Here is a 21,309-nt window from a genome sequence, read left to right as displayed (position 1 = left end):
TTCCATACTGTAAACTAGATCCTGTCTGTTGATGAATTGAAACTCTATATTGCCATGTTTCCCCCTCAGCTATGCTGGAGGAGGTCTTGAGTCTTAAAAGTCCTTGACCATCCATATGTTTGCTGCTCTCACAGTTGCCTTGGTGCTCTAATTCCATGTTACCTTTCATGCATGGACTGTCTTACTCAAATTGCTGCTTAAACCATTATTCTCTTCTCCTTCAAATCCCTTCTCATAACCCATTATTTTTGTGATGTTTACAGGAATCTGGCCATCTTAAAAGGGATAATTTTAAGCATCTGTTATAGGTACAGTTTAATGCTTTACATATTTATGGCCTGATTTTTTTTCAGAGATATTTAATACCTGCCACTCACATTGACGTAAGTGAGAAGATAGCATAGCTCAGCACCTCTGAAAATCAGGCCACTATTTGCATACACAAGCTACCCTTTATGTCACGTGTGCTTGGTGCCAAAATAAGAATGAGAGATTTTTTTTATAAGCACTTGGGCCCCTCTTCTTTGTAGATTGTATCCCATTCGTTCCTTCCTTTTTGTGACCTGCATTTCTCCCATGCCATCAAATGTTGCAAGGTCTCCAAGACAGGAACTATGTTGTTATGTGTTAGAGCCTCTAAGACAATGGGACCCTGGTTATAATTCAGGTCTTTAGCTGAACCACAGTGCAAATAAATAACTCTCTATTAGGCCCCAGTACTAAAAACATAAATATATGGTTAACTTCACACGTGAATAGTTCTACTTTTATTAAGCTAAATGCTTGCTTACATGTTTGTGGGATTGAGGCCTTAATTACTAATCTATATTGATAGTAACATTAAGATTAATAATTCACTGTATAGAGTGTTTTAACTAAAAACACACCTTCAGTTTTTTTAGTAAACTACACCTTTACTCAGATGTCACTAAAAGAATTTTTGTTGTTTTTAATCATAAAATAATTTCAGAATTCATAGTAATATTGAGATTAGTTTTAGACCATTTTATGTTTTTCTTTTGTAGCGGTTGGTTCTGCACGTGCACGGCCTACTCAACTTCCTGAACAGTCTTCCTCTACACAACAGAATGGTAGTGTTTCAGATATATCTCCAGTTCAAGCTGCAAAAAAGGAATTTGGACCCCCTTGTATGTAAACCACGTATCAAGGATTCATTCATTCTAGGCATTACATGTACACTCTTGCACATCTGTGTAATCCATAATTGTTGAATGGTTTAAACACACAGGTGTGTCTGTAGGTCTTGGTAAGAAGCATTTTCAGATTACTGTGGGAAACAAAAGGTTGAGTTCTGTCATTGTCCTGTTGGATATTGGGTTTTAAAATTTTCCTTCACATTTTTTTTAAACTCTGACTGTTCATTTAAAAAAATTAAAAAATTGTCCAGTCTTTTTAGTTCAAACTAAGAGATCACATAAAGCAGTTAGTATGTTTTTGAGGGCCATTGTCTGTTTTATATTTATTTGAATATTTCTTGTCCAGTTCCCATGAAGGCATTTTTTAAATTCAGAAGCTAGTAAAGTTCAGAAATAAAGTTGCAGTAGTTATGTGTGGGTAGTATTGAGCTGTTTGAGGAACTAATCAGTGTAAAGATTTAAATACATTGTCATTTATTGAGAAAATAATGTAAATGAAAACTTGTGTAAATATTCAATCCATGTGACAAGCTGAAGAATATTCAATACTTATATGTTTTTCATTAAGCACGTAGAAAATCTAATTGTGTGAAAGAGGTTGAAAAATTGCAAGAAAAACGTGAAAAAAGAAGGCTACAACAGCAGGAACTTAGAGAAAAAAGAGCTCAGGTTTGTATTGATAGCTCAGAGCTGGATAATATGCCTCATGGAAAACCTGTCAAAGATGTATGTCAAGTTATTGTAAAATATTACCAGCTTGAAATTAAATGTTTTTCTTTTGTGCAAAACTGAATGATTAGTCTACAGGATCCATAGTCATTTAGAGGGTGCGGTTGTAGTGTTGTGATAATGCAGCATATCATTTTATTTTATTCTTTTGTTTGCATCTGCTGGTCTGGCCATAACTATTTACAAATGCAACTTCAGTGTTAATTATTGCATAAGAACAACATAAGAACATCTATACTGGGTCAGACCAAAAGTCTTTCTGGTTCAGTATCCTGTCTTCTGAAAGTTGGGCAGTATCCTTAGACTCAAAATGCCATGTGCTCTGGAGGGAATTAATAGAATAGATAACCATCAAGTGATCCATCCCCTGTCACCTATTTCCAGCTTCTGGCAAACAAAGGGTAGGGACATCATTCCTGCTCATCTTGGTTAATAGCCATTAATGGACCTATCCTCTGTGATGGGGGTGGGCAATAAAATGGTGGCAGTTCACCAGAGTTAGCATCTAGTGGGTTGCTTCCACTATTTACCTGTACATCTGCAGGAATGGGCCATCGCAGCTCCCATCGTCTGAGAACACTGATCTGTGGCCAATGGGAGCTGTAATCCCTGGTACTTGCAGATGCATAGGTAAATACGGAGCTGTGAGGACTCCTGAGAGACTAACCTGGAATACCAGATCCAGCCCATAGGTCTGTATTTGCCTCCCCTTGCTCTGTGAACTCCTTTAGTTTTTTTTTTTTTTTAACTCTGTTTATAGAATCATAGAACACTAGAACTGGAGGGGACCTTGAGAGGTCATTAAGTCCAGTCCCCTGCCCTCACGGCAGGATCAAGCACTGTCTAGGTCAGGGCTACTCAGCTTTGGAATCCCTGGGGGCAACAATGATATTCACAGCACATACTGAGGGTCGCAACTTAAGTGTGGTTGCATATATATGAAAATATATATGCAAATAGCTTCTTTCATACTTAGAGGATTGGGCCAAAAGAAATCTGATGAGGTTCAACAAGAACTAGTGTAGAGTCCTGCACTTGGGATGGAAGAATCCCAAGAATTGTTACAGGCTGGGGACTGAATGGCTAAGTAGCAGTTCTGCAGAAGAGGACCTGGGGATTACAGTGGATGAGAAGCTGGATACGAGTCAACAGTGCCCTTGTAGCCAAGAAGGCTAAAGGCATATTAGGTTGCATTAAGCACAGCATTACCAGCAGATCTAGAGAAGTGATTATTCCACTTTATTTGGCTCTGGTGAGGCCACACCTGGAGTATTGTGTCCAGTTCTGGGCCCCCCACTATAGAAAGGATGTGGACGCATTGGAGAGGGTCCGTAGAAGGCGACCAAAATGATTAGTTCTTGACCTATGAGGAGAGACTGAGGGATTTGGGTTTGTTTAGTCTGCAAAAGAGAAGGGGGGGGGGGGGGATTTGATAGCAGCCTTCAGCTTCCTGAAGGGAGGTTCCAAAGAGGATGGAGAAAGGCTGTTCACAGTAGTGACGGGTGGCAGAACAAGGAGCAATAGTCTCCAGTTACAGTGCGGGAGGTCTAGGTTGGACATTAGGAAAAACTATTTCACTAGGAGGATGGTGAAGTATTGGAATGGGTTACCTAGGGAGGTGTTGGAATCTCCATCCCTAGAAGTTCTTAAGTCTCAGCTTGACAAAGCCCTGGCTGGGTTGATTTAGTTGGGATTGGTCCTGCCTTGGGCAGGGGGCTGGACTTGATGACCTTCTGAGTCTCTTGCAGCTCTATGATTTTATACTGATTGGCAGTCTTGCTTTTACAACATAAAACAAATGGACAGAAATATTAAAAGCCTTAGCCTCAAAATAGTGCATCGTATTTGTGACAAATTACTTTCTTCTTATCTTTGGAGATAATCTTATCTTATATCAGTGCCCCATGTGAGAGCTTGTGGTTTGAAGAACACCTTTAATACCTCTGCAAACATTTTAGTTTTGTAATGTACAAGCAATATGGTGCAAGCTGTTAGAAATTTGTTAAAATATGAAGTTACTAATCTGGTAAGAGAGAGGTTTTAATATTAGTGACTTTGTCACAGTAAAGTAAAAGATTTAGAAAGACCAGTAGCATAACCTTGTTGGCTGTCCTGTATGATATTTTTAGTCTCTAAAGAGATTCTAGCCATCTGGTAATGACATAAGTACCACCAGAAAGCAAATGATTCAAGCAACTTGATTTCATGACTTCATGATGGGCCTGAGATTATTTGCAAGGATACATGTGGAATTTTTTCTAACTTCATCGATTTATATATGAATCTGAAAGATATTGGTTCTTTCTATGAGAACAAATAATAGTGTCTTAATCCAAGTTTAAGTTAATTTTCAAATGTTTGTTTTTTGAAATGCAGGAGTAGTAAGTACTATTGTAGTAAAAGTTTCTCAGCTCTTGCAGCCCAAGTGCTAAGTTTTCAGTATAGTAGTAAGTCCAAGACTTTTTGTAGAGATCAAGGTAAACTTTTTAAGTCTTAGAAAGAAGCAGGCATGAAACTAACACATTTTATGCAACGTCATGTAGGAGATTTTTTCAGTTTTTATAAGTGGGTAATGCTTATTTTTGTAGACTATTTTATTCATTATTATTACCATAAGAAGTATTTTAATGGAGATTTTGGGAAAGGGTAAAAGTTAGGGATGTGGAAGTATAATTATGTACACTGTTAACAGATGAACCTGGTCTCATTGGATAACCTTCACAGTTACATTCCGGCTCCAAGCATGTATGGGGAGCCGCCTGTGCTATTCCCGCATTTAACCGTTGAAATTTTCAGTAGTTACATGTTTGTTTAAACACATTTTTACATCCCTAATAAGAGGCTCCCCACTCGTACAAGTTTCTCATGTTGAGTTTTTATTGAGGATGTTTTGTGCTGCCTATTAATCGAAAGTTTATTTTAAAATTGAACAGAATGCTTGCTTTTTTAAATTTTTATTTTTACAATAGAAAGCCAGCCAACCTCTTTCTGAGAAAATAGTTACATTGTCAAAACTAATGTGTGAAAAAATGTGGTCTAGCTTATGTAAAACATGCCTTGTTTTGAAGAAACTTAAGACTTCAGCAAGCATTATACACTTATTTAGTTTCTATAGCTTTTCTGTAATTGTATCTAGAAAGTATTTGCAAGTGTCATGTTAACAAACTTTGTAACTCTTCTATTTTTTTTCCTAGGATGTTGATGCTACAAACCCAAATTATGAAATTATGTGTATGATAAGAGATTTCAGGGGAAGTTTGGATTATAGACCATTGACAACAGCTGATCCTGTAAGTTTACATTGGGAATAGTTTTTAAAAGGCAGGATTTTCTTCAGATTTTTTTTTAAAAGCTTTATATCATTTTTCTAGACTATAGTGTCTAAATCCCATTTTCAAAAGTGATTTAGGCTACTAAATCCCTTTCTGATTCCTTTTTTTTTCTCTAACTTCCCTCTGGCCCTTTTTTCCCCCTCGACATCTTCCCCTCTCCCTCCCCCCAACAAAAAATCCTTGGTGTTCTTCATAAAAAAAAATTGTTTGGTGTTCCTCAGTCTTAAAAAGTTTAAGAAATACTGGCTTAAGTTGTGCCTGTGTCTTCTTGGATACTGCACTTTCACTTTTTTAATGTTCAGATTTGCTACCTTGTAAAAATCTTAACGGAGAACAACTGGTATAATGGATCAGATTTCTAAAACACTCTCCACTAAAATAAGTACTGAATTCACTGAAATTTTTTTTTTTGGTAGATTGATGAGCACAGGATATGTGTTTGTGTACGAAAACGGCCACTCAATAAAAAAGGTATGACCATTTAATGTTTAGCTGATATTAGTTTCACTAAGCAGCAGCAGCTTCTGGTAGTGAGTGGTGTTTGATAGTATGGGTTGGACGTCCCTCGTCCGGTATCCTCAGGACCTGGCTGGTCCCAGATGAGAGATTTTGTTGGATCAGAAGAGATCATTTCTGGACTCCTGCTGCTGGCCCCACCTCCTGCCCTGCCACCCACGGGGCTTCTCAGCTCCCCAGGTAGCCCAGCTGGATGTGTGCCGGGCTTTCTGCCCACCTCTGCTCCCCTGTTCAGCTGGGTTGTGCGCCAGACTTCATGGCTGCCCCTGTAGCCCAGCTGGGCTGTGTGTGCTGGGGACTCCCATCCCCTCCCGCTCTTGCCCAGCTGGGCTGTGTGCCAGGCTTCCCCCCAGCTCTCAAGCTGGACCACATATGTTGCCAGACCAGAGAGTCCCAGTTTATAGAAGTGGAACCTGTTTTTGTAATTTGAAATCACCTACAGGGACCAACCAAAATGAGGCCCCATTGAACTAGGCACACTGCATACACATAGTAAGAGAGTTCCTCCCCCAAAGAACTTGCAATCTAAATAGACAAAATGAACAAAAGGTGATAGAAAATTAGTAGTAGTATCTCTGTTTTGCAGATAATTTCTGTGCCTCCATTTCCTAAGTTATTTGCACATAGGATATATTTGATCTGAGAATTGTACTGTAATATCTCAAATCCCATTCCAGTGCCTTGACCACAAAGTCCTTTTGCTCTAATTCACTCAGATGGTCACTTTTAAATTACCAATAATCAATTAACTTGAATTATTATATAAGCACCTAATGAAACTTCTTCCATAGTATATACATTTGTGTAATAGAAAACATGAATCTTTATAACCTACAGTTAAAAATTAAAATCATGAGTCTTTAAACTATAATTATATTTACAATCTAACTCCAGTGTGTGGTGGGTTTAATAATGCATACTTTCTAAAAAATAAACATGATGTTAACAAAGATGAAAACTGATGGAAATGTTCATATGTTTTTTAGAAGAAAAAGTGGTATTGTGTCAAGATAATAAGAAGGACAGTTGTGAACAGAGTTTGAACAGACTAGATAATGGTTTATGGTGTGGTCAAAATGGTTCCCACTTGTGCCGTGGAAGACATGGGGGCAGTATGCCAACAAATTTCTTGTATCAGTTGGAACTCCAGAAAGAAATATTTGAGTATTATCTGGCAAAGATACCACAGAGTCCTATATTCATATATTGCCAGCATCTCTTTAACTACTCACTACTTACAGACTGGAGTTCAGTTGGCACTAAGTTAAGTTGATGTGCTTTTTGAAAAAGTGATTCCCCCCCCCCTTCAAGTCCTTGTTCCTGTTGATTCCATTCTAGGTGACTCATAAGCAGTGCCTTTGGAGGCAGGCTTGGAGTTCATGGTCTTACAGCCCTGGTCTGCCAAAGGCACTCATCTTGGGGTTGCTGGGTAAGCATGTATTGAGATGTGGACTGAGGACTAGGTAGCGGCCAGTAGATCTCTTGGATCGGCACCTGTTCCAGGAAGACTGCTGATTATGCTTGTGCCTTAGTTGAGTGGAGAGTCATGATTGCTGGTTGGGGCACCTTTGCTAGTGCCTGCTTACCATCTGTGGGGGGTTAGTTGGAGTACCTCTCTCCCTTGCTTCACAAGTGGCTAGTCTCACCTCATTAAGAGCTATTCAGCCATAGAGCTTTGTAGATAGTTTTAATTATTGTTAATAGTTATAAATGGAGATAGATAATAAAGTCCCAGTTGGACTTTGCCCCAGGCAGAGCATGACTCTGTCTCATGGGTTCAAGTCTTGCACAGGCTGCAAGAGGCCTATGCCTATTAGTGATCCCCATGGCAGCTGTCTTTAATGCTTGGGCAAATCACATGTCAAGAAGTAGTACTGCATTTGTAAGAGCTTTCAGCCATGAACTCAGAAGAAGAAGGATGTCTGCCTCCAAGCCCTCCTAATGCAGTCAGCCTTTGCCTGTTGCCTGAGCCCTCCTGCCAAGAATCAGCAAACACCTCTGCATTGGTACATAGTAAACCACTGGCACTGGATTCCACCTGCCACTGCTCAACATATCCAGTATCCTGAGTGTAGGGGCCTGGGATCCTGAGGGTATGGGATTTCTTTGGCATCTTCCTGCTGGGGCTGGTGAGGAGGGGTTCCCTTCCACTGGCTGGCAGCACAGTGCTAGGGCTGGTAGGGAGGGGCTCCTTCATGCTGACCGTTAAAGCTTTGGGTTGGAGGAGAGATCTCTCTCTGCTGCAGCCCTGATCCCCTGAATGGGGCTCAAGGGGAACTTGCATCATGAGATGACCTTGTGGCTCCAAATGATGGTTTTCAGAGAGGATGCAGACTTCAATTCAGTAATTGCTTTTTGATGGATTGGGTCTTTTTTCCAAGCAGATGGATGCTGGACTGCATTGGGTAAGTGATGCCCAGGCCATTTTTTCACTCATTGGGTATGTGTACGTCATAGTCTGCTCAGAAGTGCTTCTGGACCAGCCCTGTTGCCAAAGCCTTGCCAGGGTTCTGCAAGAAGGGATACTAGCTTCAGGTGACACCATCCCTCTTCATAATGCTTGCTTACACAGCCTGGGCCTGCCATATACCTTGGTGCTGTTGCAGACAGGATGAAGGTTCGTATTATGTCCAACCAGAGAATTACGTCTTGGTTCATGGCCTGTATCCATTACTGTAATAGACTGGTGAAGGTGCCCCTGCCAATGTTCGTGATGGCCCACTCAACTAAGCTGCAGGCATCACTGATGGCCTTGTGGTGCAGGTGCTGATCCAATAGATCTGTCAGGCTGCTACCTGGCCCTCAGTACGCATATCTGTATCTCATTACATGCTTACCTAATAAGAATGGGATTGATGCTGCAAGATGAAGTGCCACGAACCTTAAGCCTGCTTCTGAGGGTACTGATTGTGAGTCACCTAGAATGGAATTGACATGAGTAAGCAGTCGAAAAATAAATTATTATCCATCTTTTCATAACTGTTGTTTGAGATGTGTTGCACATGTCCATTCCATTCCATGCTCTCCTGTCCCTCTGTTGGAATTGTTGGTATGAAGGAACCAAGAGGGTGCAGGACCAGTGGTCCCTGATATACCACAATATGAGCACCACATCTGATTTTACGGATACTGCTAAGGTGGAGGTCTCCAACTATGCATGTGGATATGTGCACTCTGAATGGAACGGATGTGAGCAGTACATCTTGAAGAAGAACAGTTTAAAAAGGTGGTCAATTGTTTTTCACTTCTGTTAACATTTTCAGTGATATCTTGGTTGGCTGAAGTTTTCAGAGCCTTTTTTCATACCTTCAAAATACCAACAGGCTGCAGTGAATCTTTTGGAATTATCCCACAATGACACATTTTGGAGTATCTTCAGCAAGACAGGAAGTGACAGGAGAATTTTGGAAAAGGGGAGGTAGAGAAAGGTACACTATTTATACACAGTGAGAGCTTTTCTCTCTTGCCTCTTTGCCAGGTTTCTTCTTTCATTATTTCTTGATTGTTTTCATACCGATAAAACAGTTGCAGGTTATTTAAAACTGCTTCCAACAACCTGGTTGGTTAAACATTCAGCATATGAATTTGGTAGCAGTTCAGTTTTCCTTTTAGCATGTCAATTCATTTCCATTAAAGTACGACCTATGAATATAATATACTTGTGGAGAATACCATAGATGATAACTAATTTGACAAAGCTAATTAGAGAGGAAACAGAAAATGGCAGCCTGTGATCGTAAGTCATGACTTGCAGGTGTCTTGTCATGCAGAATCATCGGGTTCTGTTCCAATCCTCTGTATTGATTAACATCAGTGGAGGAACTGATTCTATGGAGGATGCTAGGAAGATGAGCAGTTGATTGGAAATGGGATATAAAATTGATGTTTTGCATTTGCATTAGAAACTAAAATAATTCATTATGGAAGAACCATAACAAAAAAGTCAGGTGTACACTTAATATATTTAATAATGTTCTGAAAAATATGCACACTTTTTTTTTTAATTGTGGAAGCTGTGCCGGGAAGTCAGGAAAAGCGGCCAGCCAGATCCAAATGCTGCGAGTCCCTAGGAAGGGAACCGTGAGCCGCTTGAGTTGCGCACCGCTGTTCTAGTTCTAAGAGAAGAAAGACTTATTTCTGGTAGCTTGAAGGGAGAGAAGGTGAAGAGGGAGCATACTATATTAACAAAGGAATAACCTATCTATTCAAAAAACGTAGTTTTTACCTGTTAATGTTCCTCATTTGGACATAAGACTCAGTTTCTACCAGTCATACACACACCAAACTCACTGAAGTCCGTGGGAATTCCATGCATTGAGGACTTGCAAAAACTAGGCCTGCTAATAAGATTCAAATGATCAGAAGATGTTGTTTGAGTGACCTATTGATAGTTTCTTAGGAAAAGGGTAGATTCTGAGATTGAAAAATGTTCAGTTTTTAAAAATATTGATTCAAGTAAAGATTAGTATAATGAGATCATCCTAGGTCATACAATACAGCAAGACTTATTCATACCTTAATGTTAAACTGTAAAGTTCAGTAATTAACATAAAGTAAAATAAATTTGGATTGGCTTTCAAATAGCATAGGCTGTGATCAGATGATTATAGCAGGCACCATTAACAATATTTGACTATCCTATATGTACACTGATTACTTAGAGATAATATACAGATTTGATTAAAAGAAAACGTATTATATTCTCCTTTGATCCATATTCTTCTGTTTCAGTTCTGCATTTTCTGCAGAACAACGCATATTCTAAATTTGCAGTACTGCACTTGAAAACTGTTTCATTTGCTTGGTAATTTGGATTTATACTTTTAATTGCACAGATCATAAGAAGTTACAAAAGATGATGCAAGAATCAAAACTTAATTACTGAAGTCAAAGCTTTCCATCTCATTGTGAAAAAGTTCATCATATTGTTAAATAGTATACTACAAAGATTTTATATACAGAAAGAAGCAGGGAATATCATTGGTCTTGACTGTGCATACAAAGGATCTTTATTTTTGTGCATCTTGTAGATGATTGGGTTCTCTGTGGTGCTTTCCTGATTAATACATCTCATCCAATTAAAAAACTCTAGTGATGTGTAGTAATTATAGTTTAATGAACTTAAAAATTCATTTCTTTTGTTTGTTTGAGAAGATAAGCAACATCCTTTTAAAAATTTGCAGCCTTTTCTTCTAACAAAATCACTTAAAACGGAGTTTCACTTCATCTGAACAAAATTGTAAAGATCAGTTTTTATGTTTTGCTGACTAAAGAAACTTCTCCTGGAATGATTGCGAATGGATATATTGTGTAAAATGTGGGGAGAGTGGTTCCACGGTTGAAAAATCTTCATATGATAAGGGTATAGCTATAAAAAGTTAAGGAGCATATGTGGAAAATAAATGGTACAATTTGTAAACATTTCCAGCCATATAGATAATTATACTTATGAATTTAAGACTAATATAGGTTGTACCTCTCTTAACTGGGACTTCCTGGTCCAGCAACATCCATGGTCTGGCACTGATCACAGATGTTTCTGGACCACAGAACCCAGAGATAAGGAGGTCTGGTGATGGGGCAGGAGCACTCAAGGGGGCACCGTGGACTCAGCCAGGAGCCGTGTATGTGTGGAGGAAACGGGCAGCACAGCGGGGAGCTCTGGTCCTAGCCCCAGCAGTGGCCATGGGGCTCCTGCCCCAGCCTCCGCCTCAGTGGCAGTGGAGCCAGGCAGCTGCAGAGCTCTATCCCGGCCGTGGGGCTTGGGCTCCAGCGGAGGCCGTGGAGCCAGGCAGCTGTGAATCTCTACTCCAGCTGCAGAGCTCCGGCTGTGGGGTTCCAGCTCTGGCAGCAGCGGGTGCAACAGCATCTAGAGAGCCCTCGGGGGTTGAGGCCCTAACTCAGTGGCAGCCTGGGTCAGGAGAGGAGGGACCTCCCCTAGTCTGGCAAAACCCCTCATTCGGGACCAATCAGGTCCCGAGGGTGTCAGACCAGCGAGATCCAACCTGTAGTTGAACTAATGTTGGATTGTAGTTGTCCAGCTCAGAAGGGATGTAATGAGTAATTTATTTTAAAAAGCAAAAAATAAGGCAATAATCTTTGCCATATTCTTCAACTAATTGCTCATATCAGTTTTATTTAGGCGTGCACGCAACACACTCACACCTAAATCGAAGGTTTTTCCCTCAGCAGTGCCTGTTAGTTGGCAGGGGAGCTCCTTGGAGTGATGCCTCCATATCAGTGCATATATACCCATGCCATCTTTCCACCTCCTCAGGTCCTGCTTACGGCCCGTGATGGGTATTGGCAGGGCTCGACAAATAATACAATCTACTCGCCTGTGGCGAGTAGATTGTAACCCGGAAGAGCCAGGTTCGGGCGATCTGCGCATGCGCAGAACGATCTGTGCATGCGCAGATCGCTGGACAGCACAGCTGGCGAGCAGGGCTCGCCTTGGTTCGGCGAGCCCTGGCTATTGGAATGCACTTCTCTTGCTCTTTGCAAGTACAACCTCATTGGTTCCTTCGTTCACCAGTTAGTTAGCAGTTGTTTCTAGTAATAGTTTTAGAGTTCTTAAGTTGTTTCTACTTATTATAATTAGTTGGTTAGTTGTGGGGTTTCTCACCTCATGCTTCTCCCCCACCCTGGAGCATACCGGGCCTCAGGGCTTCCAGCCCTGTTCAAAGTGCCTAAAGCCTATACCTTGTGGTGATGTGCACAATGCGTATCTCAATTGTCTTAGTGTACCTCATCTTTCAGGCTATGTTTACACTGCATTGCTCTTTCATGAGAGTAATGCAAATGCAGCCGAGCAAAATTGCAAATGAAGAGTGGATTTGAATTTTCCGTGCTTCATTTGCATAATGGTGTCTGGGCATTTTTTTGAAATACCCTATTTCAGAAAACAACCTGCCATCTAGATGGGGTTATTTCGGGGGAAAAAACCCTTTCGAAATAACCCCTAAACCTTATTTTTTAAGGAGTAAGGATTATTTCGAAATAAGATTTTTTTCTGAAACAACCTCGTCTGGGTATTTTGAAAAAACACCCAGACGCCATTATGCAAATGAAGCACGGGAAATTCAAATCCACGCTTCATTTGCAATTTCACTTGGCTGCATTTGCATTCCTCTCTCAAAAGAGGAATGCAGTGTAGACATAGCCTCAGAAAGCAGCATGATCTGTCAAATTTTTAAACCACAAACCAAGACAGAGAGGGATATGCAGTTGAAAATCCTCCTCATGGAGTGTGAACTCTTTCCCACTTACGTCTCAGACTCTACCAGGTAGTCATAATCCACCAGCATTACAGGAGGCTGCAAGCATGTCTCAATTCTCCCCAGCACTGAGACAAAGCACCAGTGCTTGGCACTGCTCCCAGTCTTTGGTGCTGCAACTGAAGAGAAGATACGATAGGAGAAAAATCTCATGGCATGCGCCAAGAATATGTCCCTAGTCACGCTACTGTAAAATGCCATTGGCCTTGACTATGGCTGCACTAGCACCATCTTCGTCTTTGCTTACTGCACCAGCACTGGTGGTAGCACCGGTCGCAGTACTGGCACCCGGCCATATGCTTCCCCCTCCTGTTGTCTGGCACCAAGGGAAGTCCACAGCCATAGTGAAACATATTTCGTAGCACCGATTACTGGACCTCCACCACACCTCAGAAGTGGAGACAGAATTGGTTGTTTCTAGAGTGACCATCCATCAGTTTCACTCTGGGGGCCAATCTTACTCCTGGCACCACTCTGGGCCCCAAAGTGCCTCTGTGCAACCAGCCTAGTTGGCCACCCCAGTGGCAGCCTCCAGTGTAGTGACCTTTTTGGATCCCATGGACCTTCAGTCAGACCAGGGCACTAGCACCTTTTCATCAGGTTCCATCTACTCAGTGCTCTGAGCACCCCAGTCTGCAACACCACTGCCAGAGCCCCCTACGTTGGACTCTCGACCTAGCCCATGTAAGGAGTCACCCAGAACACTTCTAGGGGGTGATGCATCGGCTGAGCCAGATAATATACTAGGACTGAGGGTCCACTTAGGGTGGCACTTCATCTAAATAAGACAGTCGGCAAGATAACCAAGGCCCTTTGGCAGACCCCAGCTTCCATTCCTCTCATTGCCAGAGGAGTGGAGCACAGGTAATATGTCCCTCAAGTGGGTGATGAGCACCTTTTCACCCACCATCTGCTGAGCACCCTGGTTAGTTGTCCAAGATGCTAACCATAGAGAATCAGAGTTAGCTGGGCTCTTCCCCTAAGAGCAAAGAGCCCAAAAATTGGATTTACTGGGCTGCAAGGTCTACATCATCAATGGTATCCAGCTCAGGATGGTCTAGATCAGTGGTTCCCAAACTTTTCGGCATTATGCCACCTTTTTGATTTTTGAGAAACCCTCATGCTCTTCTCCTCTCTCCCCCATTCCCCAACAGCAGCAAAACTTGTTGAGCAAAAAAAAAAAAAGGATTGACCGGGGCCGAAAAACAAAAATAGCAGCAAAACTTAGCGGGGGAGGATTGATGGGGGGGAGCTGGGTCACCTCCGCGCCCCCCCCCCCCCCCCGGAATTTCTTCACGCCCCCCAGTTTGGGAACCCATGGTCTAGAGGGTACTGGGTCCTGCTATGATGGCAGGGAACTGGACTCTATGACCTTTTGAGGGCCCTTCCAGTTCTAGTGTTCTATGAGTCTATGAATCAGCAAGTAATACTGAGCAGGTATGCCTATAACTTCTGATGGGTGCTTGAAAGGATTCCCACCAAGAGTTTGGGATGATGACAGACTAAGAAAAGATCGTGTGTCTCTAAGCTCTGCAATCACTTGACTTGACCAGACCAATTCCACCACCCACACGATGGCCACCATGGTTGTAATGAGGCAAAATTCCTGGTTGCAGGTCCCTGGCGTTGCCTGGAGGTCCAGACAACCATTTAGAATTTGCCATTTGAAGGCTCTGGCCTCTTCTCCGACCAAACTGATAGCAGGCTCCATAGCTTAAAGAACTTAAGGGCTATGCTGAAGTCTCTGGGCTTTCATACCCAGACCTTCAATCCTAGGCCTCCACCCCAGTCATTCCAGCTGGGCCCTAGGATAGACTTTACGAGGAGCAGAGGCAGGAATGCGAATGGGAGAAATAATAGGCATCAAACAGCAGGTCCCTCTAACAAGGACTAATGCTCCAAATTGGGATTTTGAAGGAGCACCTGGGGATAGCATAGCAGTTCACACAACAGACTGATCCTTCATCAATTTTCTATCCAGCTTCCAACCTGCCTGGTCTTTCATCCTGATGGACTTTTTGATCCAGGACTATTACTAGATTATGGTGCTTCCCATTGGCCTTTCTACGACCCCCAGGGTTTTCTCCAAATATATGGCAGTGGTGCCCACTTGCCTGAGAGAGTGCAGGGTCCAAGTCTTTCCATACCTGGACGATTGGCTTATAAGAGGTGCTTCCCAGGCTCAGGTATTACATCATTGTACGGGACACATTCCTCTGGGTAGGCCTCCTGTTGAATGAGGCCAAATCCATCCTCGTCCCCACATAGAAGATAGAGTTTGTTTGGGCTCTTCTAGGTGCTACTATGGCCACAGCTTCCTTTTTTCAGGGCTCGCTTCCTTGCCATAAGAGATATCGTACTAGGCCTCCATCTCTCACCCATCACTACAGCCAGAAATTGCTTGAGACTGCAGGGCTACATGGCAGCATGCACATACTTAGTACCACATGCCAGACTGAGGCTGCACCCCCTGCAAATTGGCTTGCTCCCCTGGACATGGTGGTAATCATTCTCCGAGAGGTCCTACGCTCCCTAGCCTGGTGCCTCTAGGAGAAAGTTGTCTGTGCTGGTGTCCTATGTCTCACACCACTCTTATTAGTCCAGTTGGTGACATGCTTCCAACACAAGATGGAGAGCCCACATCAGAGACCTGAGAACTCGAAGTATATGGTCCCAGCCAGAACTATTGCTTCTTCGTCGAGTAGTGTCCCCGAGGGTGCTCCACTCAAGGTGCTGGGTCCGTCCCGGCACCGCAAAACGGAGAAACTTCCACAGCAGTAGCTCTGCTGGCCCGCGCATGCGCTCCTGTTGCCTCGCGCCGTTACAGCTGAGTGCAGGACGGCTCATCAGTTTCCTTCAACCATCCGCGGCCACAGACGGACCTAGGACGTGCTCCCTCTCTGGCCTGAGGGGGGAAAAAAAAGGGAGTTTCATTTAGAAATTTGTTTGCCACTTGGCAGTTTATAGTTAGGATAGTGTTAATAGTTCTTAGTTAGTTAGTCTCAAGTTCCTTGTTTCCGTCCTACTTTACTTTTTGTAGTAGCCTTTAAAAAAAAAAAAAAAAAGAGAGAGAGAGAGAGAAAAGGAAAGAAAAGACAAAATGCCTGGTTTCAAGAAATGTTCCCAGTGCCAGGAGGCCATGCCAGACTCAGACGGGCATTCGCGCTGCGTTAAATGCCTAGGGGACGGGCACATCCCTATGAAGTGCCCTCACTTCATGAAACTGACAGCCCGCGCTTGGCGCGATAGAGAAATGAGGCTGAGGGTAATTTTATTCAATAAAGCCCTCCAGTCCGATGCGACCACATCTTCTCCCGCTACCTCGGGAGTTCACTTGTCCTGTTCACCTGAGAAGGACCTCCACAATGCCGAGCCACAGCCCAGGAACGTATGGGACAGACCGGGTACCTCTGGCTCTTTGCCGAGGCGCCGGGCAAGAGCCGCAGTGCCTCAGCTCCGACTTTGGTCGGATCAAAAGACCCGATGCGGGCTCCCGGTAAGGGACCGTGGGCAGACTCGGCACCGGCAAAGGCTCCAACGGTCGGGCCACAAGCAGCAATGGCGGCTCCGGCACCGGCTGATACTGCGCATGCGCAGTCAATGACAATTCCGCCGGCACCCATGCCCATGGTGCCAGCTGATGAGACCTTGCTCCCTGCGGTGCTGCAAGCAACGGCGCCGACTCAGGCACCGCAGGTGGCCAGCGGCACCGTACAGCACTCTGCACCGCAGCCTCCTCCGGCACCGGCACAGCTGTTAACTCCCGCAGCACCACTGATTCAACCCCAGAGCAGCCATGCGACCGGGACCACACCACTTCAAACGGCACCGTCTTCTCCTGCAGATTGTTCGGTGCCGAATGAGGTGCCCTTCAAATCAAGGCGCGTGCGGACCCCTTCACGGTTCTTTCCGGGACCTTGGTCACCAGCTTCAATTTGCTCTGAAAACCATCGTGCTTCTCATTATGTCTCCACTAGAGACCGATATCATAGATCACCGCAGCGATCACCGTCGTACCATCACTATCGCTACCACGATCTCTGCATTTCTCCCCTCGAAACTCCCTCCCACATCCAAACTTCCTCTTGTACCCCCAGCCCACACCCTCTCCTCTCACCAAACTCCCTTCCAGACCCTGCCCTCCTGCACCCCACCTCCTGCAACCCATTCCTATCTCACTCACTGGCAGCTCTGTCCTGCACACTGAACCCCTCATTTTTGTCCCCACCCGCTTATGGTTGTGGACCTCTATTCTAGATCACCAGAAAGGGTGGAGCTCATTCCTTTCCCCTTTTGTCATAGAATCATAGGACTGGAAGGGACCTCGAGAGGTCATCGAGTCCAGCCCCCCGCCCTCAAGGCAGGACCTAGCTCCGTCTACACCATCCCTGACAGATGTCTATCTAACCTGTTCTTAAATATCTCCAGAGAGGGAGATTCCACCACCTCCCTTGGCAATTTATTCCAATATTTGACCACCCTGACAGTTAGGAATTTTTTTCCTAATGTCCAATCTAAACCTCCCTTGCTGCACTTTAAGCCCATTACTCCTTGTCCTGTCCTCAGAAACCAAGAGGAACAAATTTTCTCCTTCCTCCTCGTGACACCCTTTTAGATATTTGAAAACCGCTATCATGTCCCCCCTTAATCTTCTTTTTTCCAAACTAAACAAGGCCAGTTCATGAAGCCTGGCTTCATAGGTCATGTTCTCTAGACCTTTAATCATTCTTGTCGCTCTTCTCTGTACCCTTTCCAATTTCTCCACATCTTTCTTGAAATGTGGCGCCCAGAACTGGACACAGTACTCCAGCTGAGGCCTAACTAGTGCAGAGTAGAGCGGCAGAATGACTTCACGAGTTTTGCTTACAACACATCTGTTGATACAACCTAGAATCATATTTGCTTTTTTTGCAACAGCATCACACTGTTGACTCATATTCAACTTGTGGTCCACTATGACCCCTAGATCCCTTTCTGCCATGCTCCTTCCTAGACAGTCGTTTCCCATCTTGTATGTATGGAACTGATTTTTCCTTCCTAAGTGGAGCACTTTGCATTTCTCTTTATTAAACTTCATCCTGTTTACCTCTGACCATTTCTCTAACTTGCTAAAGTCATTTTGAATTATGTCCCTATCCTCCAAAGAAGTTGCAACCCCACCCAGTTTGGTATCATCTGCAAACTTAATAAGCGTACTCTCTATCCCAATATGTACATCATTGATGAAGATATTGAACAGTACGGGTCCCAAAACAGACCCTTGCGGAACTCCACTTGTTATCCCTTTCCAGCAGGATTTAGCCCTACCTCTCTGGGAATTCTGTACAACACATGCCATCCAATTGGGGGCTGCATACCTCCCAGGGACCCAAAATACCCTCACAAATTGCCTCAGCAGGTCCTTTCTGACATGAGTGGTCTCTGAGTGGATATAGCCTTAAACATTTTCCACAGGTGGGGATTTCCCCACCTCAACCTATTTGTAACTCACAGCAGCAGGAAGTGTCTTCTGCTCTTCCTTGAATTACAGTCCCGGGTTGCCTGGGAAATGTCTTCCAGGTACCCTGGCCATCCACCTCTCCTATGCCTTCCCTCTTCCCATTGATTCACAGAGTGCTCCTCAGGGTGCAAGAATTCAAGTCATCTCTCTGATCCTGGCATCTAGAGTGGTCCCGCCAGCATTGGTTCATAGCGTTCCTAGATCTCTCAGTAGAGGATTCCATAACCCTCCACTTACTCCCAGACTTAACTCAGAAGTTAGGACCACGGCTGGCTCTGTCACTTGGTCCCTCCATCTCATGGCTTGGAAGCTCTGTGGTTGATGGGGCTGGAACAGCAGTGCCCTGAATCTGTTCAGAGAGTGCTGTTCGGTAGTGGGAAACCCTCCACTAAAGCCACGTATCTGAAGTGGAAGCATTTCTCAATCTGCTCTTCTTAGAGGAGTATACCCCTAATGGAAGCTCTGGTCCAGCTATTCTGGACTACCCATTAGATCTTAAGATACAGGACCTATCCATTTTATTCACTTAGGGTTCACCTTGCGGCTATCTCCACTTTCCACCTGAGTAGTCAGAGCAAGCCTGTATTTGCAAATCCCATGGTGTATATACTGTTTTTTGAAAGGATTATATAGGCTTTATCTGCATGTGTGTCAGCCTCTGCCACCCTGGGACCTTAATCTGATCCTCACAAGACTGATGGGACCTCCCTTTGAGCCACTGGCAATGTGCTCATTATTGCACGGTTAATGGAAAAAATCACTTCTGAGAGTCATCACATCTACCAGATAGGTATCAGAGCTCTAGGTTTTAACCTCGGAGCCCCCTTACACTGTTTTCTTCAAGGATGAAGACAGACTATGCCCACATCTGGGCTATGTCTACACTGGCGCGATCTTGTGCCAGAACTATGCAAATGAGGCTAAGCGTGGAATATCGCCGAGCCTCATTTGCATATATAACGAGCCGTCATTTTGCGGAAGAGGCTCTTGCGCAAGGAGCTGTCTACACGACCCCTTCTTGTGCAAGAAAAACCCTCTTGTGCAATGCCGTCATTCCTGAAAATAATCAGTGAAGCGGCATTGTGCAAGAAGGGGCAGGGTAGACCGCTGCTTCTTGCGCAGGAGCCTCTTCTGCAAAAATGGCGGCTCATTATCTATGCAAATGAGGCTTGGCGATATTCCACGTTTAGCCTCATTTGCATAGCTAAGGCGCAAGATCGTGCCAGTGTAGACATAGCCCTGGTCTTTTTGCCTAAGGTGGTATCACAATTCCATGTTAACCAGGACATTTTTCTACCAGTGTTTGTCTATCCGAAACCACACACTAGCAATAAAGAATAACGTCTACATACCTTGAATTTGAGACGTGCTTTGGCTTTTTATTTAGAGAGAATAAAGATATTCCGTAGGTTACTCCAACTATTCATTTCAATAACACAAAGGATGAGGGGTTTTCTTGTTTCAGCCCAGCGTATTTCTTCCTGGATTACATCCTGTATTAGAGCATGTTATGACCTGGTCCAAATACCAGCTTTTGCTCTCACTGCGCACTTCACTTGAGCCCAGGTTTCATTGGCTGCCTTTGGCGCAGGTGCCCATCTTCGATATCTGCATGGCAGCCATTTGTTCTTTGGTACACCTGTTCACAAATCATTATGCAATAGCTCAGCCAGCCAGGGATGATGCAGTGTTTGGCAGTGCTGTTTTGCAGTCGGTTTCCAGTTAGTCTCTGACCCCACCAGTCTTCCCTGTAAGCTGTGGGGCAGCACAGGTTCACAGGTGAGTAATCAGCCCCGCTTAGTCAGAGGCTCAGGGCTCCTGCCTTGAGCTGCCTGACTGAGCGGGGCTCATTAATCACCTGTGAACACTAGACATCATCTCCAATATTCTAGCTTGGGGGTCAACTAAATGGAATGGACATGAGCAATCACTAGAAGAAAAAATAGTTACCTTCCTTTTGTAGCTGTTCTTCTAGATGTGTTGCTCATGTCCATTCCAAATCCTGCATGCCTACCCTTTGTCGGAAAGTTTCGTCAAGAAGGAACTGAGGGCGGAGAGCTGGCAAGGGCCCTGATATGGAGGTGCCACTCCAGGGGGCTCCCCTGCTAGTCCAATGGGTATTGCTGAGAGAAAAACCTTCCATTAATCGTGCATGTATGCACATACACCTAAATGGAATGGATAGGAGCAATACATCTTGAAGAACAACCGTTATGAAAGGTAGGTAACTGTTTTATAGGTGATAAATAAAACTTCTAAAAAAAACTAAAGCATTTTTTGCAAAACTAATCATAGAACAAACAGACAATTGTGAATTATGAAACTATCATTCTTTCAAGTGATATTAGAAAGGAGCCCAGAAACTGCACTTTCAGAACTTTACTAAATTTGTGTAATCACGAGGACTCCCAAGATGGAATTATACTTACAAATCATAATATACCTGAGGTTTTTAAAAAAAATGTAGCTATCAGAAGCAGGGTTCCTTGGCATCCCATTTATGAGGACCAGCTGCATTACCTTGGATAGTGTAAGAATGTAGTTGACAAAATGGTGTAAAAATTAATATGCATCAATAGCTTTTATAGATATATATTTATATATTAATCATTTATTTTATAGAAACTGTAATGAAAGACCTTGATGTAATCACAATTCCTAGTAAAGATGTTGTGATGGTACATGAACCAAAACAAAAGGTGGATTTAACAAGGTACCTAGAAAACCAAACTTTTCGGTTTGACTATGCCTTTGATGACAGTGCTCCTAATGAAATGGTTTACAGGTATGTGTGTTCA

At 43.5% G+C, this 21,309-nt stretch overlaps 1 protein-coding gene across 4 annotated transcripts in view; it reads left to right on the top strand.

The window, feature by feature from the left end:
* Nucleotides 1-21,309, top strand: part of KIF2A (kinesin family member 2A) — a 97,443-nt gene that overhangs the window by 32,081 nt on the left and 44,053 nt on the right. For 2 of the 4 annotated variants that reach the window (XM_006134427.5, XM_006134429.5), the window contains exons 5-9: nucleotides 1,026-1,148; nucleotides 1,726-1,826; nucleotides 5,081-5,176; nucleotides 5,635-5,689; nucleotides 21,134-21,296. In XM_006134427.5, the coding sequence (XP_006134489.2) occupies nucleotides 1,026-1,148; nucleotides 1,726-1,826; nucleotides 5,081-5,176; nucleotides 5,635-5,689; nucleotides 21,134-21,296 (538 nt within the window). The remainder of the gene's footprint in view (nucleotides 1-1,025; nucleotides 1,149-1,725; nucleotides 1,827-5,080; nucleotides 5,177-5,634; nucleotides 5,690-21,133; nucleotides 21,297-21,309) is intronic. The other 2 variants (XM_006134428.5, XM_006134430.5) reach the window with 1 other exon arrangement.

The sequence above is a fragment of the Pelodiscus sinensis genome, chromosome 6 (assembly GCF_052426305.1).
Source record: "Pelodiscus sinensis isolate ZL-2025 chromosome 6, ASM5242630v1, whole genome shotgun sequence".
Classification (NCBI taxonomy): Eukaryota; Metazoa; Chordata; order Testudines; family Trionychidae; genus Pelodiscus; species Pelodiscus sinensis.
The sequence above is the reverse complement of the archived record's forward strand: the minus strand, read 5'-3'. Positions and strand labels throughout refer to the sequence as shown.